General features: G+C 28.3%; 1 protein-coding gene and 3 non-coding genes across 4 annotated transcripts; all 4 read right to left on the reverse strand.

Moving 5' to 3' along the window:
• Nucleotides 1-1,624: 1,624 nt before the first annotated feature.
• LOC116123237 lies at nt 1,625-1,721 on the reverse strand. Its single transcript, XR_004127010.1, has one exon. It is a non-coding gene; the product is annotated as a small nucleolar RNA U19 (small nucleolar RNA).
• Nucleotides 1,722-8,530: 6,809 nt separating this feature from the next.
• Nucleotides 8,531-8,673, reverse strand: LOC116123239. Its single transcript, XR_004127011.1, has one exon. It is a non-coding gene; the product is annotated as a small nucleolar RNA snoR138 (small nucleolar RNA).
• A 44-nt stretch (nt 8,674-8,717) lies between these two features.
• LOC116123236 lies at nt 8,718-8,814 on the reverse strand. Its single transcript, XR_004127009.1, has one exon. It is a non-coding gene; the product is annotated as a small nucleolar RNA U19 (small nucleolar RNA).
• Nucleotides 8,815-19,778: 10,964 nt separating this feature from the next.
• LOC116123232 (arabinogalactan protein 14-like) lies at nt 19,779-20,275 on the reverse strand. Its single transcript, XM_031409034.1, has one exon. The coding sequence runs from the start codon at nt 20,139-20,141 to the stop codon at nt 19,959-19,961; it is 183 nt and encodes a 60-aa protein (XP_031264894.1). The 5' UTR covers nt 20,142-20,275; the 3' UTR covers nt 19,779-19,958.
• Nucleotides 20,276-22,055: the final 1,780 nt, after the last annotated feature.

Raw genomic sequence — 22,055 nt, forward strand, 5'->3', positions numbered from 1 at the left:
AGTCTGAAATTTTTTACCTAAACAACTCTTGACACCCAAAACTCTTCTTAAGATATACTTGTTACCAAATAACAACATATGAATGATAAGGTAAACCATGCACCAAGGCCACATATTAAGAAAGTCTCTTGGTATTAAGAGTATTACAAACAGAAAGTTAACAACATAAATGAAGAAAGATTTATGATATTATTCTAAATAAGAATAATATCGATGCATCAAAAACTTGTATTGATGCAAATTATTACCCTCTTTTAACTCTTAATATCAACAATATTCCTTCACATAACATAAACGCAACAATCAACAATAGTTAACAACGATCAATGATCAATGGTGATCAACAATCACCAACACCGGACAATAGTAGTCAACACCGGTCAATTATTTAAAAATGGCATCACTATTGACCAACATTGAACGATGTTGACCACCATTAACCGATGCTAACCGAGTTGGCCAACGTTGACCCATGTTAACAATTCACCACCAACCAATTCCATAACACACCCTAAATTATTGGAATATGAATACCAACAAAAGAGAAGCACAAATGGTATATGAAGTCGTAACCAACTATTGAAATGAAAGGCTACCATACCCTTTTAATTGTCAAATGAAAAGTTTATTCTGGTTAACAAGAATAGGTTGCCAAAGTACACAAACAAAATAGATGATGCACTGTTAAGTAAATGCAAGGTAAGCTTTAAGCCCAGACATGATCAGATTCATGAGCTGTAAAGATCAATAGAATCAAAAGTTACGCAACAACCTTAATCCAAGCTACATTCTGGCTAATGACTAACTAGATACGAATGTCCAAAACCATCTTTAGGAAAGGAACAGGGCCGATTTGTTCCTATCCCTCAAACTGACTCAGGAAGACACCTCTTATTTTCAGCCTCGACAAGGACCAAATGCCACACAATTACTGGGGCATTTCTTTGATCAGCGAGCCCATTATATCAGATGTTTTATAAAGCATATTAATCAGAAACCCTTCTGTAAGCCTCTCTATTTCCACACCAATTGATGGCTATCAATGGTGCATTTTTCATCCCATAACATGAAACTCACAGTTCAAATGGAAAAACCACCCCAAATTCATACGCCAACACCCGTTAACATAAACCATTTATCCCACTTTCAGTAATACCCTATTAACTCCAAACAACAATAACTACCGCTATAAAAGAACCCACGCAAAAGCTTTTGGATTTACATTGTGGAATATATAGTTTACTCATCAAATGTTTACACTATATAACAAAAACTCTACAGCTTAGCAAGAACAGTATGTCAAAAAACAACAGCAATCAACCATCATATAAAAATTTTTCCACTTTAATAAACTCCAAACCATTCTATTAAGCTTGTTTAAGCCAGATATACAAACAGCACTACTCAATTCATTCATATTCATGTTTTGAATCATTCAAATATCCAATGCTGCAAGGAAATATCCCAAACTAAAGAAGAATGGGTAAAAATATACCTATATGCTGCGTGTTACTGTAAGCCTCTTGTCTGAACCAAATGGTATGGAAATAAATCAACATTCTAGTTATTCGAGAGGCAAAATTCACACGAACAAACATGAATGAAATCTAAAAGCGTATAAGGAAAATGTATAAGGCTGCTTGGAAGACAATTAATAAGAGAAAATAAGAGTCCCCTCAAAAGGCCTATAATTCAATATATGCCTCCTAACTAAACCAAATATGAAACTGATAGTAAATTCATATGGCTACTCAAAGAGACAAAATGGGTTGTGATTTAATTAAATTTTGAAGAGAAAATACCACAGAAAGTGAAGGTTTTTACGGAGCGCGAGACAGGAGGAGGGGGTTGTGGAAACTGCTAGAAGTGTTAGGATTAGGGTTTGGGATGAATGATGATCTTGATTTATAGTGATGATTGCTTTAATTACTAAATTACCCTCCGAGGGTTTATGACTTTAATTAAGAATTGAAAATATTATTTAATAATTTATTGTTAAATAACATTTTGTGAGGTTTGTTGAAATTTTCTCTTTTCCACTTAATTAAAAAGTTTTAAGAAAATATATTTTTTTCCTCTCTATTTGTTTTATTATTTATACTTTATTCTACCCAAAATACATATTTGTTTTCCTATTCTAAAAATTCAATTATATTCAATTATTTTAAATCCCCTGAGTTTGTTAATTTAATAAACACTTCTAACAAAAAAAAGTATAAAAATTAACAAAAATACTCCCACCCACCCATCCACCCGGAATTTGACGTAATTGCGCATTACCAGTTGGATCTGACTAGTAGTGCACCAATCTAGCCTTTCTCGATTAGATCCGTCGTGGATCTGACCGAAAAAAGTCAAATCTACAAAATCTACGACCAAAGATTTAGCCATTATCAGCCAGATCTTTAGCCACATCTGGTCATCAATGACTGCCAAGATATGGCCATCATTGACAACAAAATCTGGTCAGATCTAGCATTTTTCAACCATATCCATGGTGGCTCTGACTAGAAAATGTCATATCGACGCACAACCGACTAAATTCAACCAGTCGTTTGCCATTACAGCAAATTTCAACCATCTTCCAATGATAGTGGTCAGAATCTGGCAAATGTGGGGGGTGAGGGTGTTTTTGTTAATTTCTAAAATTTTTATTGTTGAGTGTATTTAACTAAATTAACAAACAGAATGGATAATTTTGTTAATTTTCAAATCATACCTCGTAATAATAACCCAACTCAACTTTTTCAAAAATCATATTCAAAATAATAAAAAAAACACGCCTGCAATATTCTTAAAATCCAATTCTATTCTATTCAACTATTTTTATTAATTTAGTAAACACCCCCTACAATAAAACAATGAAAATTAATAAAAACACATCCATCTCACCCATTAAATACTGGCAACCGCCACAACCACCAAAGGGTGGCCAAAAGTCTCCATAATGACACGATTTGCTCGTCATTGATGGCCAGATCTTTGGTCATAGATCTGACATTTTCCAATCAAATCCAGGTGGATCTAATTGAAAAAAGTCAGATCGTCGCACGACCGATCAGATTCAATCGATCATACACCAGTATGACAACTTTCGACCATCCTCCGACTGTGATGGCCAACTGCCGACATTTAACGAGTGAGTTGGAGTATTTTTGTTAATTTTCAATGTTTTAATATACAAGGTGTTTAGCTAAATTAACTAACCTATAAGTGTTTTTGTTAATTTTCCTCAAATAATAACTCAACTTAACTTTTTAAAAAATATTATTCAAAATAATAAAACAAACATAACCATTCTCATCCCTGTGAATTTATTTCCATAAAAATTTTGAACACTCAAAACAATTTTAAGTTAGAGTTAGTTTCAAGATTCTTATTTTATTAATGATTTATATTTTTTCATTTAATATTCAAGATAAATATAGCAAAAAATTAAAGAGTATTTGATAGAGTATTTTGAATAGTATTTTTGAAAAAAGTTGAATTAAGTTGTTATTATAAAAATAAGATTTAAAAATTAACTAAACCACCCTCTACATTTGTTAATTTAGCTAAACATTCTCTACAATAAAACGTTGAAAATTAACAAAAACATCTCACCCACCTATTAAATGCCTGCAGTGGTGACCGACTACCAAGAATATGCGATTGGACAAGAGTGTTTTACCAATTTATGAACTTTTATTATTGGAAGTGTTTATTTAAATTAACAAACCTAAAAAGTTAAAAAAATCTAAATATTTTGAATTGAATTGATTAAATTTTGAGAACATTGAAACAAATATATATTTTAGATAGGGTTAAATATAACAAGAATAGTAAAACAAACACACCCAAAATTAATAATAGTAATACTACACTTACAAATAAATTTTACAAAGTAAACCATACAAATTAATATGATAAAAAATGAATAGAATAATAAAATAAAAGTCAAATTTATTATATTCAATTATTCACTATTCCATTCGGTTTTTGCCACCTCACTCTGTATGAAAATTTTTATAAGATTTCTTTATAAGTGTAACATTATTCAATTAATAATTCATATTACCTCCATTCTTCCAAATGATGGGCCCTTGCAACATGTCTAAACAATCATATAATAAGACAAATAAAAATTCAATAATTTGAACAATAATGATGTTAAGTCTACAATTTTCTTTCACAACCTCAAACATGACAGCTCGTCATTGGTTAACTCGTAAATGAACAGATGAACTCATACAAACAAGCAAAAGTCATTTTACGAGCTAACCAATGTTTAAAAGAAAATTGTGAGATTTAATTATAAACCTAACATTACTAATTGAAACAATTAACCACTGGAAATTGCCATATATATTTAAATTGGTTGCAACAAACAAATCAACCTCAACTACACAAAATTAAATGACATCAATAACACCAATATCAATCTGTCGGTCTAAACACCGCCCTCTTTTTACATAATCACATGATCAAAAAGACAAACAATTCCTCCTAAACAAACCAAAACAACTTCAATCAAAACCCAATCGCCATTGTAGCACAAAAAATCCTAGGATTCTGCAATAACGATCAAAGAACAAGCTCAACCAAATTGTTTAAGGTTTTGTAGAGAGGAGACTGTTGAAGCGTTGGGTGACTACATATTGGATTTTGCAAGTCGAGGTTGACCAAAGCCTGACCTAAAATGGAGCAATGACACAATACACAAAACATGCAATTATCAGTGGGTGGTGGTCATTTTGGGTAAAAAAAAAAAAATCATTGAAAAAAGTGGCAAAAAGGCCGACGACAACACCTACTAATGTGTACAGTGAAAACTACTACAATGCAAACTACTACAATGAAAGTTGAGAGAAAATTTTCTTTCTCCTCTTTCTCTCTCTAAAATGCATCCCACAACTTTTTTTCTCGATATTCACTATAATGTGACTCACTGTAACAACTTTCACTATAACAACACATTTTATCGCTTTTTTTCAATTGTGTTGTGCCTAAAATGAAAAAATAGGTTGTGTCTTACCTCATTCCCTCCCATATAAAGATGAGAAACCTAACATATTAGACTCAAAATATATTTACAAACTAAAACCCAAAATAACTTATTCTTCTCCTTCATTATCCAATAGCAAAAAACATGAGTGAACGTGTGTTTTGCTCTAGTTGCAATCCCTTCTAATCAACCAACATCTAACTTCGTCTCACCACCATATATGTTTGAGAGTGAGACAAAAACTGCAATTTCGAGTTTACCCACAATTGACTGCCTTACAATGATTGGATTTCAATCTCCACCGTTCAAAATGTCGAGTTGTCTCATAAACAACATAACCAAAAATCAGAACACTTAAACAACAAACAAGATCCATGACACGATTTGATGATGCATTGTTCACAGGCTCGAAAACTCATATATCTTCTTTGTTTCTCTTTTTTTTTTTTTTTTTTTTACCTCATTATCAAACATATATGATAGTAGGACAAAACTAAATAGTGTCTGACTAGAAAGGATAACTAGAATAAAACACACTCACTTTGAAAAATAAAGACAACAAAGTAAAAAAGAAATTATTTTGGGTTTTAGTTTGCAAATACATTTTAAACCTAATATGTTGGACTTCTCACCTCCATATATGATTGAATGAGATAAAGCCTAATTTATAGTCTTTCCTCACCAACCTACCTCCCATAAAGACCAATTATCTAATGACAAATCATAAATCATGTGTCTTCAAGAGAATTTGCATGGATCATATGTTTTCAAAAGGACTTACATGGGTCATGTGTCTTCAAGCGAATATTATAAGGTCCTCTTGAAAACACATGACCCATGACTTGTCATTGAATAATTGGATTTTATAAGAGATAGATTAATGAGGAAATGTGCTTAAACCTAAACAAGTTAACAACATAAATGAAAGATAATGTTAACCATGCACTAGGGCCACATATTAAGAAAGACACTTATTGTTAAAAGTATTACAAATAAAGGTGGACATTTGGGGCTAGATCCAAAAACCCCACCCAAAAACTCGATCCTAGAACTGGTCCTAGGAAGCCTAATCCCAAAACCGGGCCAAGCCTTGGAAAAAGGCCCGATCGACCTAGACCCAAACCTTTTTAATCATTTTCTTTTTAGTCTCTTATAAAATTACATAAAACCCCCTATAAATTTTGAAATAAACATAAATTATAAGAGTTAAAATAAAATTTTACAAAAAATTAAAAAAAAAATTACTTTTGTTTAATAACCGTTAACCACCAATCAACGATCATTTGAGAGAGAAAGGGCACCCCTTCACCAATCAATCTTTTTTCCAAATCTCCAATCAAATTCTCATTCAATTTATATTTATAATTTATTCATATTATTCGATTTTTCAATATCATATCTTATTCTTATTATTATTTAAATTTTTTTTCATTTTAATTATTTATTATTTTATCATAAATTTATAATGAATTCCTCAAATGATGCATTCAAAAGATCATCCCCAAATGAGTTTTACGTTCCATCCACTGATAAAATAAAAAGATTCAATTCATTTTCACTCTTTCCTCCTGGGCCCGTTTGGGACTGGTCTTTTTGAAACTGATCCAATTTGGATTGAACATTTCTATTTCATTGGTGGATGGAACGTTAAACTCATTTGGGAATGATCCTCCAAATACATCATTTTAAAAATACATTATGAATTTATAATAAAATAATAAATAATTAAAAATAATAATAAATAAATAATAATATGAATAAGAGATGACATTGAAAAATAGAAAAAAATTGAATAACATAAATAAATTATAAATATAAATTGAATGAGAATTTGATTGGAGTAGTGAGCAGAGAGATTGAGATATTGAGTGGTGTGGAAAAAAATGAGAGATTTGAGGATTATTTATAGTATAATTGTTGGGGGGTGAACGAAAAAAAAATTCTCCCCCCCCCCCCCCCCCCCCCAAAAAAATGACCGTTGCTAACAAAAGTAAAAAAAAAAAAAAAAAAAAAAAAAAAAAAAAAAATTAATTTGTAATTTTTTTTTAACCCTATAATTTATTTTTATTTAAAATTTTAAGAGATTTTAATTATTTACAAAAGACTAAAAAATGATTAAAAGGTTTGGCCCAGCCCGAGCCTTGGAAAGGGCCCAGTGGAGGGATCGGACCCTCCTCTTTAGGCCTGGTAAGTTTTGGGACCAGACCTCCTAAGACCGTCCTAGAACCGGTTTTTGACTGGATTTTTGGACCAATCCCAAATGCCCACCTCTAAACATAAATAAAGAAATTCATGATATTAATTCCTTAAAAAGAATAATTTTGATGCATCAAAAACTTGTGATGCAAATTATTACCCTCTTCAACTCTTAATATCAACAATATTCCTTCACATAACACAAAAGCAACGATCAATAGCAATTAACATCCATCAATGATCAATGGTAATCAACAGTTATCAACACCGGTCAATAATAGTTAACACCAATCAGTAATTATAAAATGGCATCACTAATTGACCAATATTAAACAATGTTGACCACCATTAATTGATGCTAAACCACGTTGGTCACTATTGACCTTTGTTAACAATTCACCGTCAGCCAATTCAATAACACACCCTAAATTATTGGAATATGAATACTAGCAAAATATATTAAGCTGGTATACAAAAGTGACAAACTGTTTGTGACCAACCATTGAAATGAAAGGCTATCATGCCCTTTTAATTGTCAAACGAAAAGTTTACTCAGGTTAACAAGAATATATTTACCAAAATACACAACCAAAATAGATGATGCATTGTTAAGTAAATTCAAGGCAAGCTTTAAGCCCAGACACGATCAGATTCTTGTGCTTAAAAGATCAATAGAAACAAAAGTTATGCAATAACTTTATTCCAAGCTACATTCTGGCTAATGACTAACTAGATAAAAGTGTCCGAACCCATCTATAGGAAAGGAACAGAGCTGATTTGTTCCTATCCCTCAAACTGAATCAGGAAGACACCTCTTATTTTTAGCCTCTACAAGGACCAAATGCCACTATTATGGGGACATTTCTTTGATCAGGCGAGGCTGTTATATCAGATGTTTTATCACACATATTAATCACAAACCCTTCTGTAACCCTGTCTACTTCCACACCAATTGATGGCTATCAATAGAGCATTTTTCATCCCATAACATGAAACTCTCAGTTCAAACATCGATAAAAAGGAAAAACCACCCAAATTCATACGCCCAACACCCGTTTACATAAACCATTTATCCCACTTTCAGTAATACCATATTTAACTCCAAGCAGCAATAACTAACTCTAAAAAAGAAAAAACACACAAAACTTTTGGATTCACAATGTTTAGACTATATAATAAAAATCCTACAGCTTAGCAAGAACAGTATGTCAAAAAATAACAGCCATCAACCATCATATAAAGAAATTTCCATTTTAATAAAATTCCAAACCAATTGATTAAGAGTGTTTAAGCCAGATATAAAAAACGCAGCACTGCTCAATTCATTCATATTCATGTTTTGAATCTTTCAAATATCCGAAGCTGCAAGGAAATATCCCAAACTAAAGAAGAATGGGTAAAAATATACCTTTATGCTGCGTGTTACTATAAGCCTCTTGTCTGAACCAAATGGTGTGGAAATAAATCAACCTTCTGGTTATTCGAGAGGCGAAATTCACACAAACAAACATGAATGAAATCTAAAAGTGTATAAGGAAAATGTATAAGGCTGCTTGGGGGACAATTAATAAGAGAAAATAAGAGTCCCCTCAAAAGGCCTATTCTTCAATATATGCCTCCTAACTAAACCAAATATGAAACTGATAGTAAACTCATATGGCTACTCAAAGAGGCAAAATGGGTTGTGAATTAATTAATTTCGAAGAGAAAATAACCCAGAACAAGTGAAGGTTTTTACAGAGCGAGAGAGGGGAGGAGGAGGAGGAGGCTGTGCAAACTTGTAGAAGTGTTAGGATTAGGGTTTTGCGATAATCTTGATTTATAGTGGTGATTGCTTTAATTACTAAATTACCCTCCTTCCAGGGTTTAAGAACTGAAAATATTTGTTAAATAATAGGGGTAAGCGGTTCCGAGTACCCTGTATTTTCTGGAGGAATCGAAATCGGAATTGCAAAGTACAGATTCCCAAAAAAAAAGAATAGAAACCGGAACCACACAGTACAAGTTCTTCAATTCAAGGAATTAGAACCTAAAATACGGGTTCCGATTCCTTTCCCGAGTACCCTATAAAAAATCAATTACCTCCCTATTAGTTTAAAAAATAACAAAAATACCTTAAAAGTTTATAAATGTACCCCTAACAAATTTTGATTACTCATTTATTTGTGTCCAATGTAACTCATAACCTATAAATTTAATATTATAAATTAATAATGTTTATAATGTAATATATTAATGTTGTAATTAAGTAAGTAATTATTAAATTATAATGTAATGTTATAATTAATTAAGTGATCATACTATAATGTAATATTATAAATACTTATAATTATTTAACAATAATATAATATTATAATCAATTAAATTTCTAATAATTTAATTAAATCCTTATGTTTAGTGTTTATAATATAATATCATAATTAATTAAATAATCATTTAATTATGTAATGTTATAATTAATTAAGTGACTATACTGCAATGTAAATTGTAATGTTATAATTAATTAAGTAATATACTATTTAATTATAATGTAATATTATAATTAATCAAATTATTAATCATTTAATTAAGTATTGTGTAAATTAGTAAATTACTAATGTTTATATTATAATGTCATAATTAATTAAGTAATCATTTAATTATATAATGTTATAATTAATTATGTGATCATACTATGATGTAATATTATAATGAATTAAGTAATCATATTATAAATCTATAATTTAATATTGTAATTAATTAAATTTATAATCATTTAATTAATATACTAATGTTAATAATGGAATGTAACAATTGATTAAGTAATCATACTATAAATATATAAGATAATGTTATAATTAATTAAATTTTTAATTATTTAATTAAGCAATGTAATAATATAGTAAATTATTAATGTTTATAATGTAATATTTTAAATTTATAACTAATTATGTAATTATTTAACTATGTAATGCTATAATTAATTAAGTGATGATAATATAATGAAATATAATAAAGTAATTGAAATAATAATTTCTTCTTTTGGAATGTCAAAGGGTTCAAAAAATAGTTTAACATATTTTTGTGAATAAAGGGGTGTTAAAGTTGATGTTGAATTTCCTAAAGTTGGTGAATTTGTTGAATGTTCTATTATCTCCTTCCCGAGGGTTTTTGAATTTTTTGTAATTATATGGGTAGTATTATCTTCTATCATATTCATTTGTTGACTAATGGTGTGGAGAATATGATAAGAGTAATTGTTTTGATGTTGAATATTTTTAATGTCTCTTAAAGTTGGTTGCTTTTGATCATCATCAATTCTATTAATTTTCTTAAATGGTGATGCTATTATTTCTGCTTGTTGATGTTCTATTTTAATTTCTTCTAAAGGTGGATGGACAGATGTAATAGTTTTATTTGTTGTTGTTTGCCAATTTTTTGTCGCATTAGTGGTAACAAAAATAGTTTTCTTTTCACTTAAATCTTGATAGCATTTTCTATTTTCTAACCAATTAAAGAAATAAATATTTTGTTTTAATTTTTCTTGTGTATTGTACCATTCAGATCTAAGGGTATTTTGTTCTTCTGGACTAAATTTTGTAAAGAATATTTGTCGTTTTTCTTTATTATAATCTTGTAAGAATTCTTGTTTTAATAATTCTTTGTTAATTTCAAAAGGTTTTGTTATTGTGTTGATTTGACTATAGTTTCCTAATACTTCTGATTGTGTTGGTGAACTAGGTGGACTTGATGTGTTTTCATATGCAGGTTTTGGTACAGGAGGGGAATAATTTACTCCTACTAATTTACTTGTTGAAGTTGTTGACGAAGGGCTAGGTGTTGTAATTTCTTCAATCCTAGGGTTGTGGTTATTTTTGTTAGTAATTATGGGTTGATTTTGTTCTAAGGATGTTTCTCTAAATTTTAATTTTATTGTACCGTCTGGTTCTTGTATTATTTGTTGTATCTCAGAATTATTTTGATCATGTAAAGGTTTTGGAGGGCATAATTTTTCTAATTTCCAATCTGTTTGTTTAATAATTTCATCCCAAGCTAACCTTTTTGGTGTAAAGGTTTTATGTTTTGTTTTATCGGCTTCCATTATAACTGTGTGTCTTGGTGGGGACATCCTAATGGCTCTTGGACTTATTGTGGTATTCATAACTTTGTAATAAATCCTATATATTAATGCTACTGGTTGGGCTTTATCTTGATAAGTAAGATTAGAAGCTTTTAAATTAATAGTTAATGCAGACAGTATTGTGGGATCATGTAAACCTACTGTAAAATTTGGGTAACAATCAAAATAAACGGGACCACTTTCTAAATTAGAATTTAATACTGCTAATAAAGAGTTATTGAAGTTTAAATTTCTTGCGTCTTTTAAAATTACTAATATTGGAATATTTTGTCCTAACCTAAATAATGGTTTTACTGCTACTTGTACTAATCCTATGTGTAAAAATTTAAGGTTGTTTTGTCTGTGTCTGTGTATTGCTTCTTCAGAAAGAAGTTGAATTTCTTCAACCTTTTCTTCGGTTATCATTATAGTGTCTTCTGTTGTTTTAATAGAGTAATCTGACATAAATTCAAAACTATCTATTTGATATATTGTGTCTTTTTTAACTGGTGGTATGTTCCAGATATGTAAGTGTTAATCTATTTTTGCCATATTAATCTCTTGAGTGTTAATAGATTTCATTAATTATTGATTATTAGTGTTTTGTTGTCGATTATTAATTCTAATAGCATTACTGCTACTACTATAATCTCGTTTACTGCTACTTCCTAATCTCCTTAAGAAATTAGACATCTCTAAAATAATTCTAACCTAAAAGTTCCAGTTTTTTTCCTAGATCACGGGACCACCAAGGTACGGGACCACCTAACACGGCTGACCAACGGCAACGCACCCTCCACGTTGACCAAGCGCAGCCTAGAATCAATTCTAGAGTTCTTCTAGATTAAAACTTTCTAGATTAATCTAACCTTTAATTTAATCAAGCTGTGAACAGTGCACGGATGAACAGTAATTTACAGTAAACTGCTACAGTGTATAAACAGTAATAGTGAATATTGATGAACAGTAATATCATGTGAACAGTTATCTGCTGCAGTAACTCGTTATGGGTGTTGTTTTGTGCGGTTTTTAATTCCTAAGCATAACTTCTATTGACACTACTTGGCTCTGATACCCTATATAGCAGAATCTTTAAAACAAAGTAATTGAAATAAAAGTAAATGAATGAATTAAAGTAACTGAAAGAATTGAAGTCAAGTTAATAAAAACAAAGTAAATGCAAAGACTATTGTAAATAAATGCAAAGAAAAATAAGTCAAGTAAAATAATAAATGTGTTTGAAGAAACTTACAATTTTATTGCTTTGATAATTTGTACACGAGAGGAAACTCTCTCTCTCAGAGTGTTTTTGAAAACTTAAAACTTAATTTTTTCACTCTAATTTTTTGCTCTGATTCTAACACTCTATCGAAAAAAAGGAAGTAATACATATTTATAATACAAACGATCGGATTTCAAAAACATTTGAATCCGTTACATTAATGCAATACAGGAAAAAGATAAAGTTGTTGATAAGTGATGAGCTGCCTTGGATACGTGTCTTGAATTATTGAAGATCTGCTCTGAAATTGGCAGACAAAAGAATAATCATCCTAAAGTAAAATCTTGAGAAGTCTTGCTTGTGTCAGGGGGGCTTGACAAAGTAAGTCTTGAAATTGTTGAGAAGCTTTGCAGAAGCCACGTGAAAGGATTATTTTGAAGAAGTCTTGATGTCTTGAAAGTCTTTAAATTTTTGCAGAAAAATCTTGACTAATTTGCTTCTAGGCAAGAGATAAAGTCGACTGGAGAAGAATCTTGTCAGCGCCGAAACTTTTGAATCTTGATGCTGAGTCATCAACCTTTATTGAAGTCATAATTGATCTAGTTTTGGAACATGACAAAATAGTCATCCTTATCTTGATCGCTCAGTGATTTGGTGTTGTCCGAGTCTGCTTTTTGAGATATTAAAGATCCAATGGCCATAATAATTTTGTCCATATCTTGAGGGTTTTGACATTGAGCCAACTCAGCAAGAAGTCTTGATTTTTGCGTCAAAAATGTTGATTGTTGTTGAGGCTGACATAACTGCGATGTTGAGAGATCCATATTTGTACATCTGGTGGACTAATATTTTGGATGGAAAAACTAGGCCACCATTTAATAAGAAATTTTCTTTGTAATTCTCGAAATTTTGGAGGAAGAGGAGTAGTGATGTGAAATTGCCAACTCATTATCCAGGCAATTAAGAAATTACTAGAAAAAGCTAGCAAATGGTCTTCACTGTTGTTGAAATTTTTTGTAAACAAGTGATACCCTTCCAAGACCGAAGGTGGAAAGATTTTTTCATTTAAACCGAAAAAATTAAACCATTGTTGAAACCATTTTGGAAACGTTTTTGGGCAAGTTTTGTCAAAAATGAAAAACCAGGAGTGTGTTGTATGAGTTAAACAGGTGCCATCCTTGAGGTCTTAAACCTTTTTAATTTTGCATTTTGAAAAAACAATCTTATTGGGATCATTTTTATCAGGATATGGTAATCTCTATTGAATCATGTATCACTAAACTAAATTCATAAAATGTTCTTGTTTTTAATAAATCATCAGGAATAAATAAAAATCTGGAGGAAAAATTTGATAAAGTTCCTTGCATAGTTTGTCCCAAAATTCGGGTTCAATAATGCAAATTGATTGACTAATCTTTCTCAATGTATTGAAAGTGGGATTGATGTTGATATGTTTTTTAGGAGAAGGTGTATAATGGGGTATTGTAGGGCTTGTTGGTAATTTTTGGTGGAGATGAAGAAATAGATTCTTCATCTAGAAGAGTGAACTTGTTAGGTTGGTTGATAATATTTTTCTGTTTATTGGATTTTGATTAGAAGTTTTGTTGTGTGGGTAATAGGTTGTTGAGGTGGTAGCTCGCATACGATCTTTTGTTTTGGATTGTTTTTAGGTTTGATGGGAGGCCCATCTTTTCCTCACTCTCACTCTTTCCTAATAAATCTCTGTCCTGAAAGTTGTTGTGATGAGAAGACTATTGAAAAAAAAACTTTTTGATTTTTGCATTTTATCGAAAATATAATTTTGAAATCTTTGAAATCTTAATGCAAAAAGTTGAAAACAAGTTTTTGTAATGCAAGCATCAAAATTTTTTGGTAATCAGCCATCTTTGGTAGGGACAATTTCTAGACGCTTTAATTTGGTAATAGTGTTATCTTAATATTGAAATATTTTTTAATTTACTAATATCCTTTATTAATGTGGGATTGACAAATTCAAATGTAACATTTTGTCCTAAAATATTGATTGTAATGATTGTTACCAAAAGGTAAATTTGAGTGATAAAAGTGTACCTAAAATACGTCTTGATCTAACTCTTTGCTAAAGTAAAGGTGCTTTAATACAAAAATTTTGTATACAAATATAGCAATTAGATAATTTATAATTAATGTTTAATTGTTGACCATTTGCTCCAATATCCTTCTTTTGTCTTCTCATATTTGGTTGAATTATCCTTCTCTTATACAATTTTGATCTACTCCATGTTTACTAGTTTATGTAATAATATCTAACTCATGATTAATATTGATCCTAATGTAAACTGCCATTTTTTTAAATTGAATTCTTGAGATTTCATTAATAAATGCTTCTTCGGTTTCTTTTATTCTACTTTAGAGGTTGATGTTGTCCATATTTTCTTTGAGGCTTTTAAACATAATATATCTGTCCTAATTTCAATATTATCGTTTTGCAATTCTTTTAACTTGATTTTTCAGATATTGATTTCTTCTTGTAAATCACTTAGAGTAACTTGTGTGGTTTTGTCAAATCTTTTAATATGCTTTTAAGTTATAAGAATCTATATCTTTTTGTTTTCTCAATAAAATTAATTCTTTGAGTTTTAATAATATTCTCTTTTAATTTCTTCATCCTGAATTTGTCAATAATATCTAATAAAATTCTTTTGATTTGGTATAACATTTATTGACTTAGGTCTAGATGTTGAACATCAATTTATTGATTTCATTGCACAGTAGCATGGCCTCATGCAATCACAGTCATCAGTCTTGTAAGACTCACTCTTGATTCAGAAGAATTTTCTTGAATTTGATAAATCATATCTTCATTACTCTTATTGTAACTAGATTCTTCTTCAGAGTCTGTTTGAATAATTTTTAATATTGTTGTTTTAATTCTAAATCTATTTCTAATTTTTTAATTTGATTTTTCATAGGACACTTAGTTTGATGACCTTTGTTTACATTTCCAACATGTGATAGTTTTTTTACATATTTTCTTATAGAAATTTTTTTCTTTTAATAGGATTGTCATAAGATTTTTGTTCGTATCTGTAATCTTTTTTTAATAAGGTTTTTTAATTGTTTTTTTGTTTTTTATCTTTTTTGTACCTGATACAGGAGGTAATGTTTTTTCATAACCGTATTGGCTACAAAATCCACTTACGCTGTTTCTTATGTTTTAATTCATTTTTAATTTAGCTTTTAATTTTAAACAGTGCAAATTATTAAGCTTCGTTATTAATAAAACTAATTAATCTCTGTAGGTTAAGTCTTCGTAAGGTATATTGCCATCGTGTTTTTTGTATAATGCATTCTTGACAGTTTGCCTAAATAATCTAGGTAGACCATCAGGAACCTTTCTTTCCATAGGGTTTCCTACAGTCTGTTCTTATGAATACTTTTTGTAAAAATATATCTTTTAACATCTAAAATCTGTCATAGTTGGAACTCTTAAGTTAGCTAATATTTCTTGTGATTTTTCTGAAAGCTTGTTGGTGTCTCCTACAAAATTTTTGGTTATGGCATAAATATGTGGCTACAGCATCTCCTTCTTCATGTTCATACTCTACTTGCCTAGTACCTTCTCTTTGACTTTCCTAGTCTTTTTTGTTGCTGTATATGTGATGTTTATGTGATTCTGGTAAATCATTATCCCACCAATTTTTTACATTCCTGTAAATCCTGAGACTATATTTTTGCGATTTGATGGTCAGTGTTGTCATGTGATTTATGAGCCAATGCTGCCATAGTCATTTCTTGTAAAATATTTAATATTTGATGTTTAGCTAATCGTCTATATTCCATTCATCTATTCCTATTCCAGTGTAGAGATCTGCTAGTTGTATTATATCTTCAAATTGCATATCTGGCAAGAAGGTCTTGGATGTAGTTTCGAGTTTTAGGATATCTCATATTATTTCATTTATTGATAGATAAGTTTTGAAAATTTTGATTTAATTATTCTATTGGGTCGGATTCTGTAAAACATTAATGTTTGATTTAGAGGATGATAATTTACTAAGTTTTTTACTAATATTTTCTAGAATAGTGTTATGACAAAAATAATTAAAGGTTTATAAATATACCCCAAACAAATTTTGATTACTCATTCATTTGTGTCCAATGTAACCATAACCTATAAATTAATATTATAAATTAATAATTTTAATGTAATATATTAATGTTGTAATTAAGTAAATAATTATTAAATTATAATTAATGTTATATTAATTAATGGATCATCCTATAATGAATGTTATAAATACTTATAATTATTTAGTGTATTCAATAATGTAATATTATAATCATTAAATTTCAATAATTAATTAATCCTTATGTTTAGTGTTTAATATAATATCATAATTAATTAAATAATCATTTAATTATGTAATGTTAAAATTAATTAAGTGACTATACTGCAATGTAATTGTAATGTTATAATTAATTAAGTAATATACTATTTAATTATAATGTAATATTATAATTAATCAAATGTTAATCATTTAATTAAGTATGTGTAAATTAGTAAATTACTAATGTTTATATTATAATTGTCATAATTATTAGTAACATTTATTATATAATGTTAAATTAATATGTGATCATATTATGATGTAATATTATAATGAATTAAGTAATCTATTATAAACTATAATTTAATATTGTAATTAATTAAATTCTAATCATTAATTAATATACTAATGTTTATAATGGAATGTTATAATTGTTAAGTAATCATCCTATAAATATATAAGATATGTATAATTATTAAATTTTAATTATTTATTAAGTATATTAATAATATAGTAATTACTAATGTTTAATAATGTAATTTTTAAATTTATAATTAATCATGTAATTATTTAACTATGTAATGCTATAATTAAATAAGTGGATAATATAATGTAATATAATAATGTTATAATTTAATTGAGTAATTATTTAACTATACTGTAATGCTTAATTAATTAAATTTTTATTATTTAATTAAGTAAATAATTTTTATAATATAATGTCATAATCAATTAAATATCTGATTATAATCATACATAATGAATTAATATCATACTATAAATTCTTAATAATATATTTAATTTGTTTTGATAGATGTTATATTAATTAGCGATCATTAATTTATATAATATTACAATAATTAACTAATTAAATAGTCGTACTATAAATTTATAATGTAATGTTATTAATTAATTAAATTTATACTTTAATTAAATATTGTGCTAATATTTATGTGTAATTAGTAATTATTAATGTTTATTAATATCATAACTCAGATCAATTAAGTAATTATTTAATTATGTAATTTTATAATAATTATATTATCATAATATAATGTATGTTATGGTGAATTAAGTAATCATACTATAGATCTTTAAGTAATATTATATTAATTAAATTTTTAATCATTTAATAAGTAATGTAACAATGCAGTAATTACTAATGTTTATAATATAATGTTATAAATTTATAACTAATTAAGTAATCATTTAACTATGTAATACTATAATTAATTAATGATCAACATAATGTAATGTAATATGTTAAATTTAATTAAGTAATTATTTAAATATAATGTAATATTAATTAATTAATTTATAATCATTTAATTAATTAATCATTTGTTTAATATTATGTCATATCATTTAAATATCACCTAATTATATAATGTTTATAATTAATTATGTAATCATACTATATGAATATTGAAATGTTATAATGATTTAAGTACATACTATAAATTTAATGTAATATGATATGAATTTTTTTATAATTGAATTGTGTGTTTTTTAACATAATAATTAAGTACATCTTACAATGAATTAAGTAATTATACTATAAATCTTTAATATAATATTATAATTATTTTGTTTATAATAGAATGTTATAACTAATTAAGTAATTATTTAATTATAATGTAATGTTACAATTAATTACGTAATCGTACTATAAATATATAATGTAATGATGTAATTAATTAAATTTCTAATCATTTAATTAAATATTGTGCTAATGTTTATGTAGTAAATTAGTAATTACTAATATTGATAATATAATATCATAATCAATTAAGTAGTCATTTAATTATGTAATACTATAATTAATTATGTAATCATACTATAATGTAATGTTATAGTGATTAATTAATCATACTATAAATCTTTAATGTAATATTATAATTAATTAAATTTTTAATCATTTAATTAAGTTTGTACTAATGTTTATAATGAAATATTATAATTAATTAAGTAATTATACTATAAATCAATTAAGTAATGTTATAAAATTATAATTAATTAAGTAATCATTTAATTATAATATAATGTTATAATTGATTAAGTATGATATTTAACTAATAATAAAATTTATTAATGTTTATCAATTTATCATATTTAATTAATTAATTGCTAATTTGCTATAGATATATTTAAAACTTGATAATAAAAGTAAATAACTAAATATATTATTATTCAATCAAATACACAATTTTATTTAAAAATAATTCTTTTAATAACATTAAAAATTTAAAACACTTTTAATTGGATCATAATTCTAATTATTCACTTGATTAATCAAAACTTTAATATTAATATATTATAATATATTATAGTTTTTAATATGGTATAATTTATATGTAATAAGTATAATTGTATATTTATTTAATTAGGTTATTCTAAAATTTTAATTTTTTATATTTTAAATTTTGTTATATGTAAAACAATAGAAACCCCTCATTATTCACATTTCACAAATATTTCATTGCAATCCAGATTCCAAAACCAAAACAAGTTATAAACAGGTTCTAAACCAGGTACCCGCTACAGGTTCAAACAGGATACCCGTTTTAGGTTCTTTTTCCAGGTTTGGTTCCGGTTCCTCCATATACAAGAACCGGAACCGCATAGTATCGGTTCCAATAAAATGGAACCAGAACCTACCTGCACAGTGCTGGTTCCGATTCTACCTGCTACTCGTGCTCACCCCCATTAAATAATATTTTGTGGGGTTTGTTGAACATAATAATTAATCCACTGTTTGTGAGGTGATTAGTATAGTTGAGCAAAACAAAACCATCGGCTAGTACATGTGACTATTGAAATTTTTATCTGATCGATAGTTTCAGGGTGTTTAGACCATTGATTGCTAGTATGGATAACCATTAAAATTCTTATCGAGTCAATAGTTTTCAAGATCTTAAATATTAGTTGAAGAATTTCTAAACAGTAATATAATAAGACAAATGAGAATTCAATAACTGGAACAATTAATCAGGAAATAGCCATATATTTTTAACTGATCACCATCAAACAAATCAACCTCAATTATACAAAATTAAATGACATTAATAACACCAATATCAGTCTGTCCACCCAAAGAGTGCTCTCTTTCTACATGATCACACGATTCAAAAAGAAAATCAAAAGAATTTAGAATAGCATCCCAAATGCTAGAGCTGCAAGAGAAGCAAACAAGGTTGGGAGAAAGATGGTGGCATCAGAAGTGGGAGAAGGAACTGGAGCATCAGCAGCTGCAACAATTTGAACCCTAGTTGACACAGCCAAAACCACAATCACCATGGCCAAAAACAACCTCATCTTCAATGCCTCCATTGATAAAGTCTGAATGAGAATTTTCTTGGGAAAGTGGAAGAGAGAGAAAGAGAGAGAGAAAATGTGTAATGTATAGCACAAGTATCAGAAGAAGAGCAGAAGGTGGGTTTATATAGAGAGAAACTTAGTGGTTATGAAGAGGTTGGATGAATGATTTGTTTGTTATTAAAGATAAAAGAAAAAGAAGGTTTGCTTTGCATATAAGGTTTTGGGGTGTCCCAAATGAGTTAACGAATTTTTTCCACCCAAAGTTTGCCGTAATGACACTTTCCCGTCCTAAAAGTTTTAAAATACCACTTTTCGACCAACGTTTATATTCTTTTAATACCCGAAATATACTTCACTTTTTCAGTTAGCATTCAACGAGTTACCAAGAGTTAGGATAAGAAAGGTTTTATAGAGTGGAGGCTAGTGGATTTAATGGTGGTTACTGATTAAATATTCGTCGTCGTAAATCAATTAAAAATAAGAAACTCTAGCTTTGTGATAGTAGACAATCGACGAAAAATCAAGCACCGAAGTGAGATATGTTTTGTAGATAGGAGACCAAAGGTTCAAATGATGGTGACTGAGAGAATTTTTGTTGTGGGAATTGGCCGGAATTGGTTTTGAGTAATAAGGGAATATTAATTTTGGGTGGAAATGTGATATTTTGAAACTATTTGGGTAGAACAGTCATTACGACAAACCTTGGGGGCCCGGGGGAAGTCGTTCACTCTGTCCCAAATTGCTGATTAGTTGGTACAGGGTGTCCTTGATGGGTGCTATACAGCTGGTGCTTATGCACCTGTGGCCCTCCTCTTTAAGGTCCCATTTGCTTTGGGTTTCTTTTATATGATTTCTGTAATTAAGTTAAAGTTTAGAGGAGGTGAATGAAATTTTCTATTACATATTCGTTGGAGTTCGTTGTAAGGACTATAATGACCCCACTAAGAAGCATGTTCTGAGGTTATAATTAAAGTAAGGAAGGGTATTTTTGGGCTTTCATTTATTTGTTTTTTCCTAAAGATATTTTAAAATTTTAAATTGATTTTTTGTTTTCTTTATAGAAATGTGGGGCGGTGAGCTGCTGGGTTCCATGATTGATTATAATTACCTCGCTGTCCCAATCACCATTCTCAATTTACAACTTTCTACTTTTTATAAGTAATTTTTAATTAAATTTTTGTTTTGTTTTTTTTTTAAAGTGTTTAAAGCTAATTCAAACGGATCTCGATTAATTTTTATCGATGACTAGCACAAGATCTCACCGATTCATTGTCATCATCATCCGCTTAAATCTTAAAAATTAAAAGATTTAAACCCGAGACTGTATATCTTAACCACACATTGATGTGTTTATCCTACCACTTGAGCTACTTAAGAGTGAGAATTTTTAATTGGATGCTTAAACCCAAAAGTAAGAATTGGTTATATCAACTTTTATTAATTTTAAAAATTATTTTTCATTATAAGGTATTAACATTCTTAATTCTTATGAGTCCTAAGATTTTTTTTTTTCCTTGTACTGATTTTATCTTTTTTTTTGTTGTTTTTCATTTTGGATAATAATCCCTTTTTGAGTACTATATAATTCATATGGACCAATAATTGAGAGGATATAATTAGGTTATGAAATAACATTTCAAAGCATATCTTATGATGATTATGTTCCATATGCCCTTTTTTATGTCTTTCGGTAATATTATGATCCCAACATAAAATCTATCATCTATATCTAATAATTTTTTATCAAATAAATAAATATATAAAATAAATAAATTGGATGATAGTCTAAAATTTTTCTTTAAAAATATTATACAATCATAAATACGGTTAGTGCAATATAATATTTAAAAAAAAATAAATAAAATATATATGAGAGAGGGGTTATTCTCTAGTCAAGACTCCTAATATTAATTTTAGTAAGACCAT

This window comes from Pistacia vera, unplaced genomic scaffold, assembly GCF_008641045.1.
Source record: "Pistacia vera cultivar Batoury unplaced genomic scaffold, PisVer_v2 Contig140, whole genome shotgun sequence".
Lineage (NCBI taxonomy): Eukaryota > Viridiplantae > Streptophyta > Magnoliopsida > Sapindales > Anacardiaceae > Pistacia > Pistacia vera.

Coding starts and splice junctions, on each gene's coding strand:
- LOC116123232 (XM_031409034.1), bottom strand. CDS start 20,141: ATGGAGGCATTGAAGATGAGGTTGTTTTTGGCCATGGTGATTGTGGTT.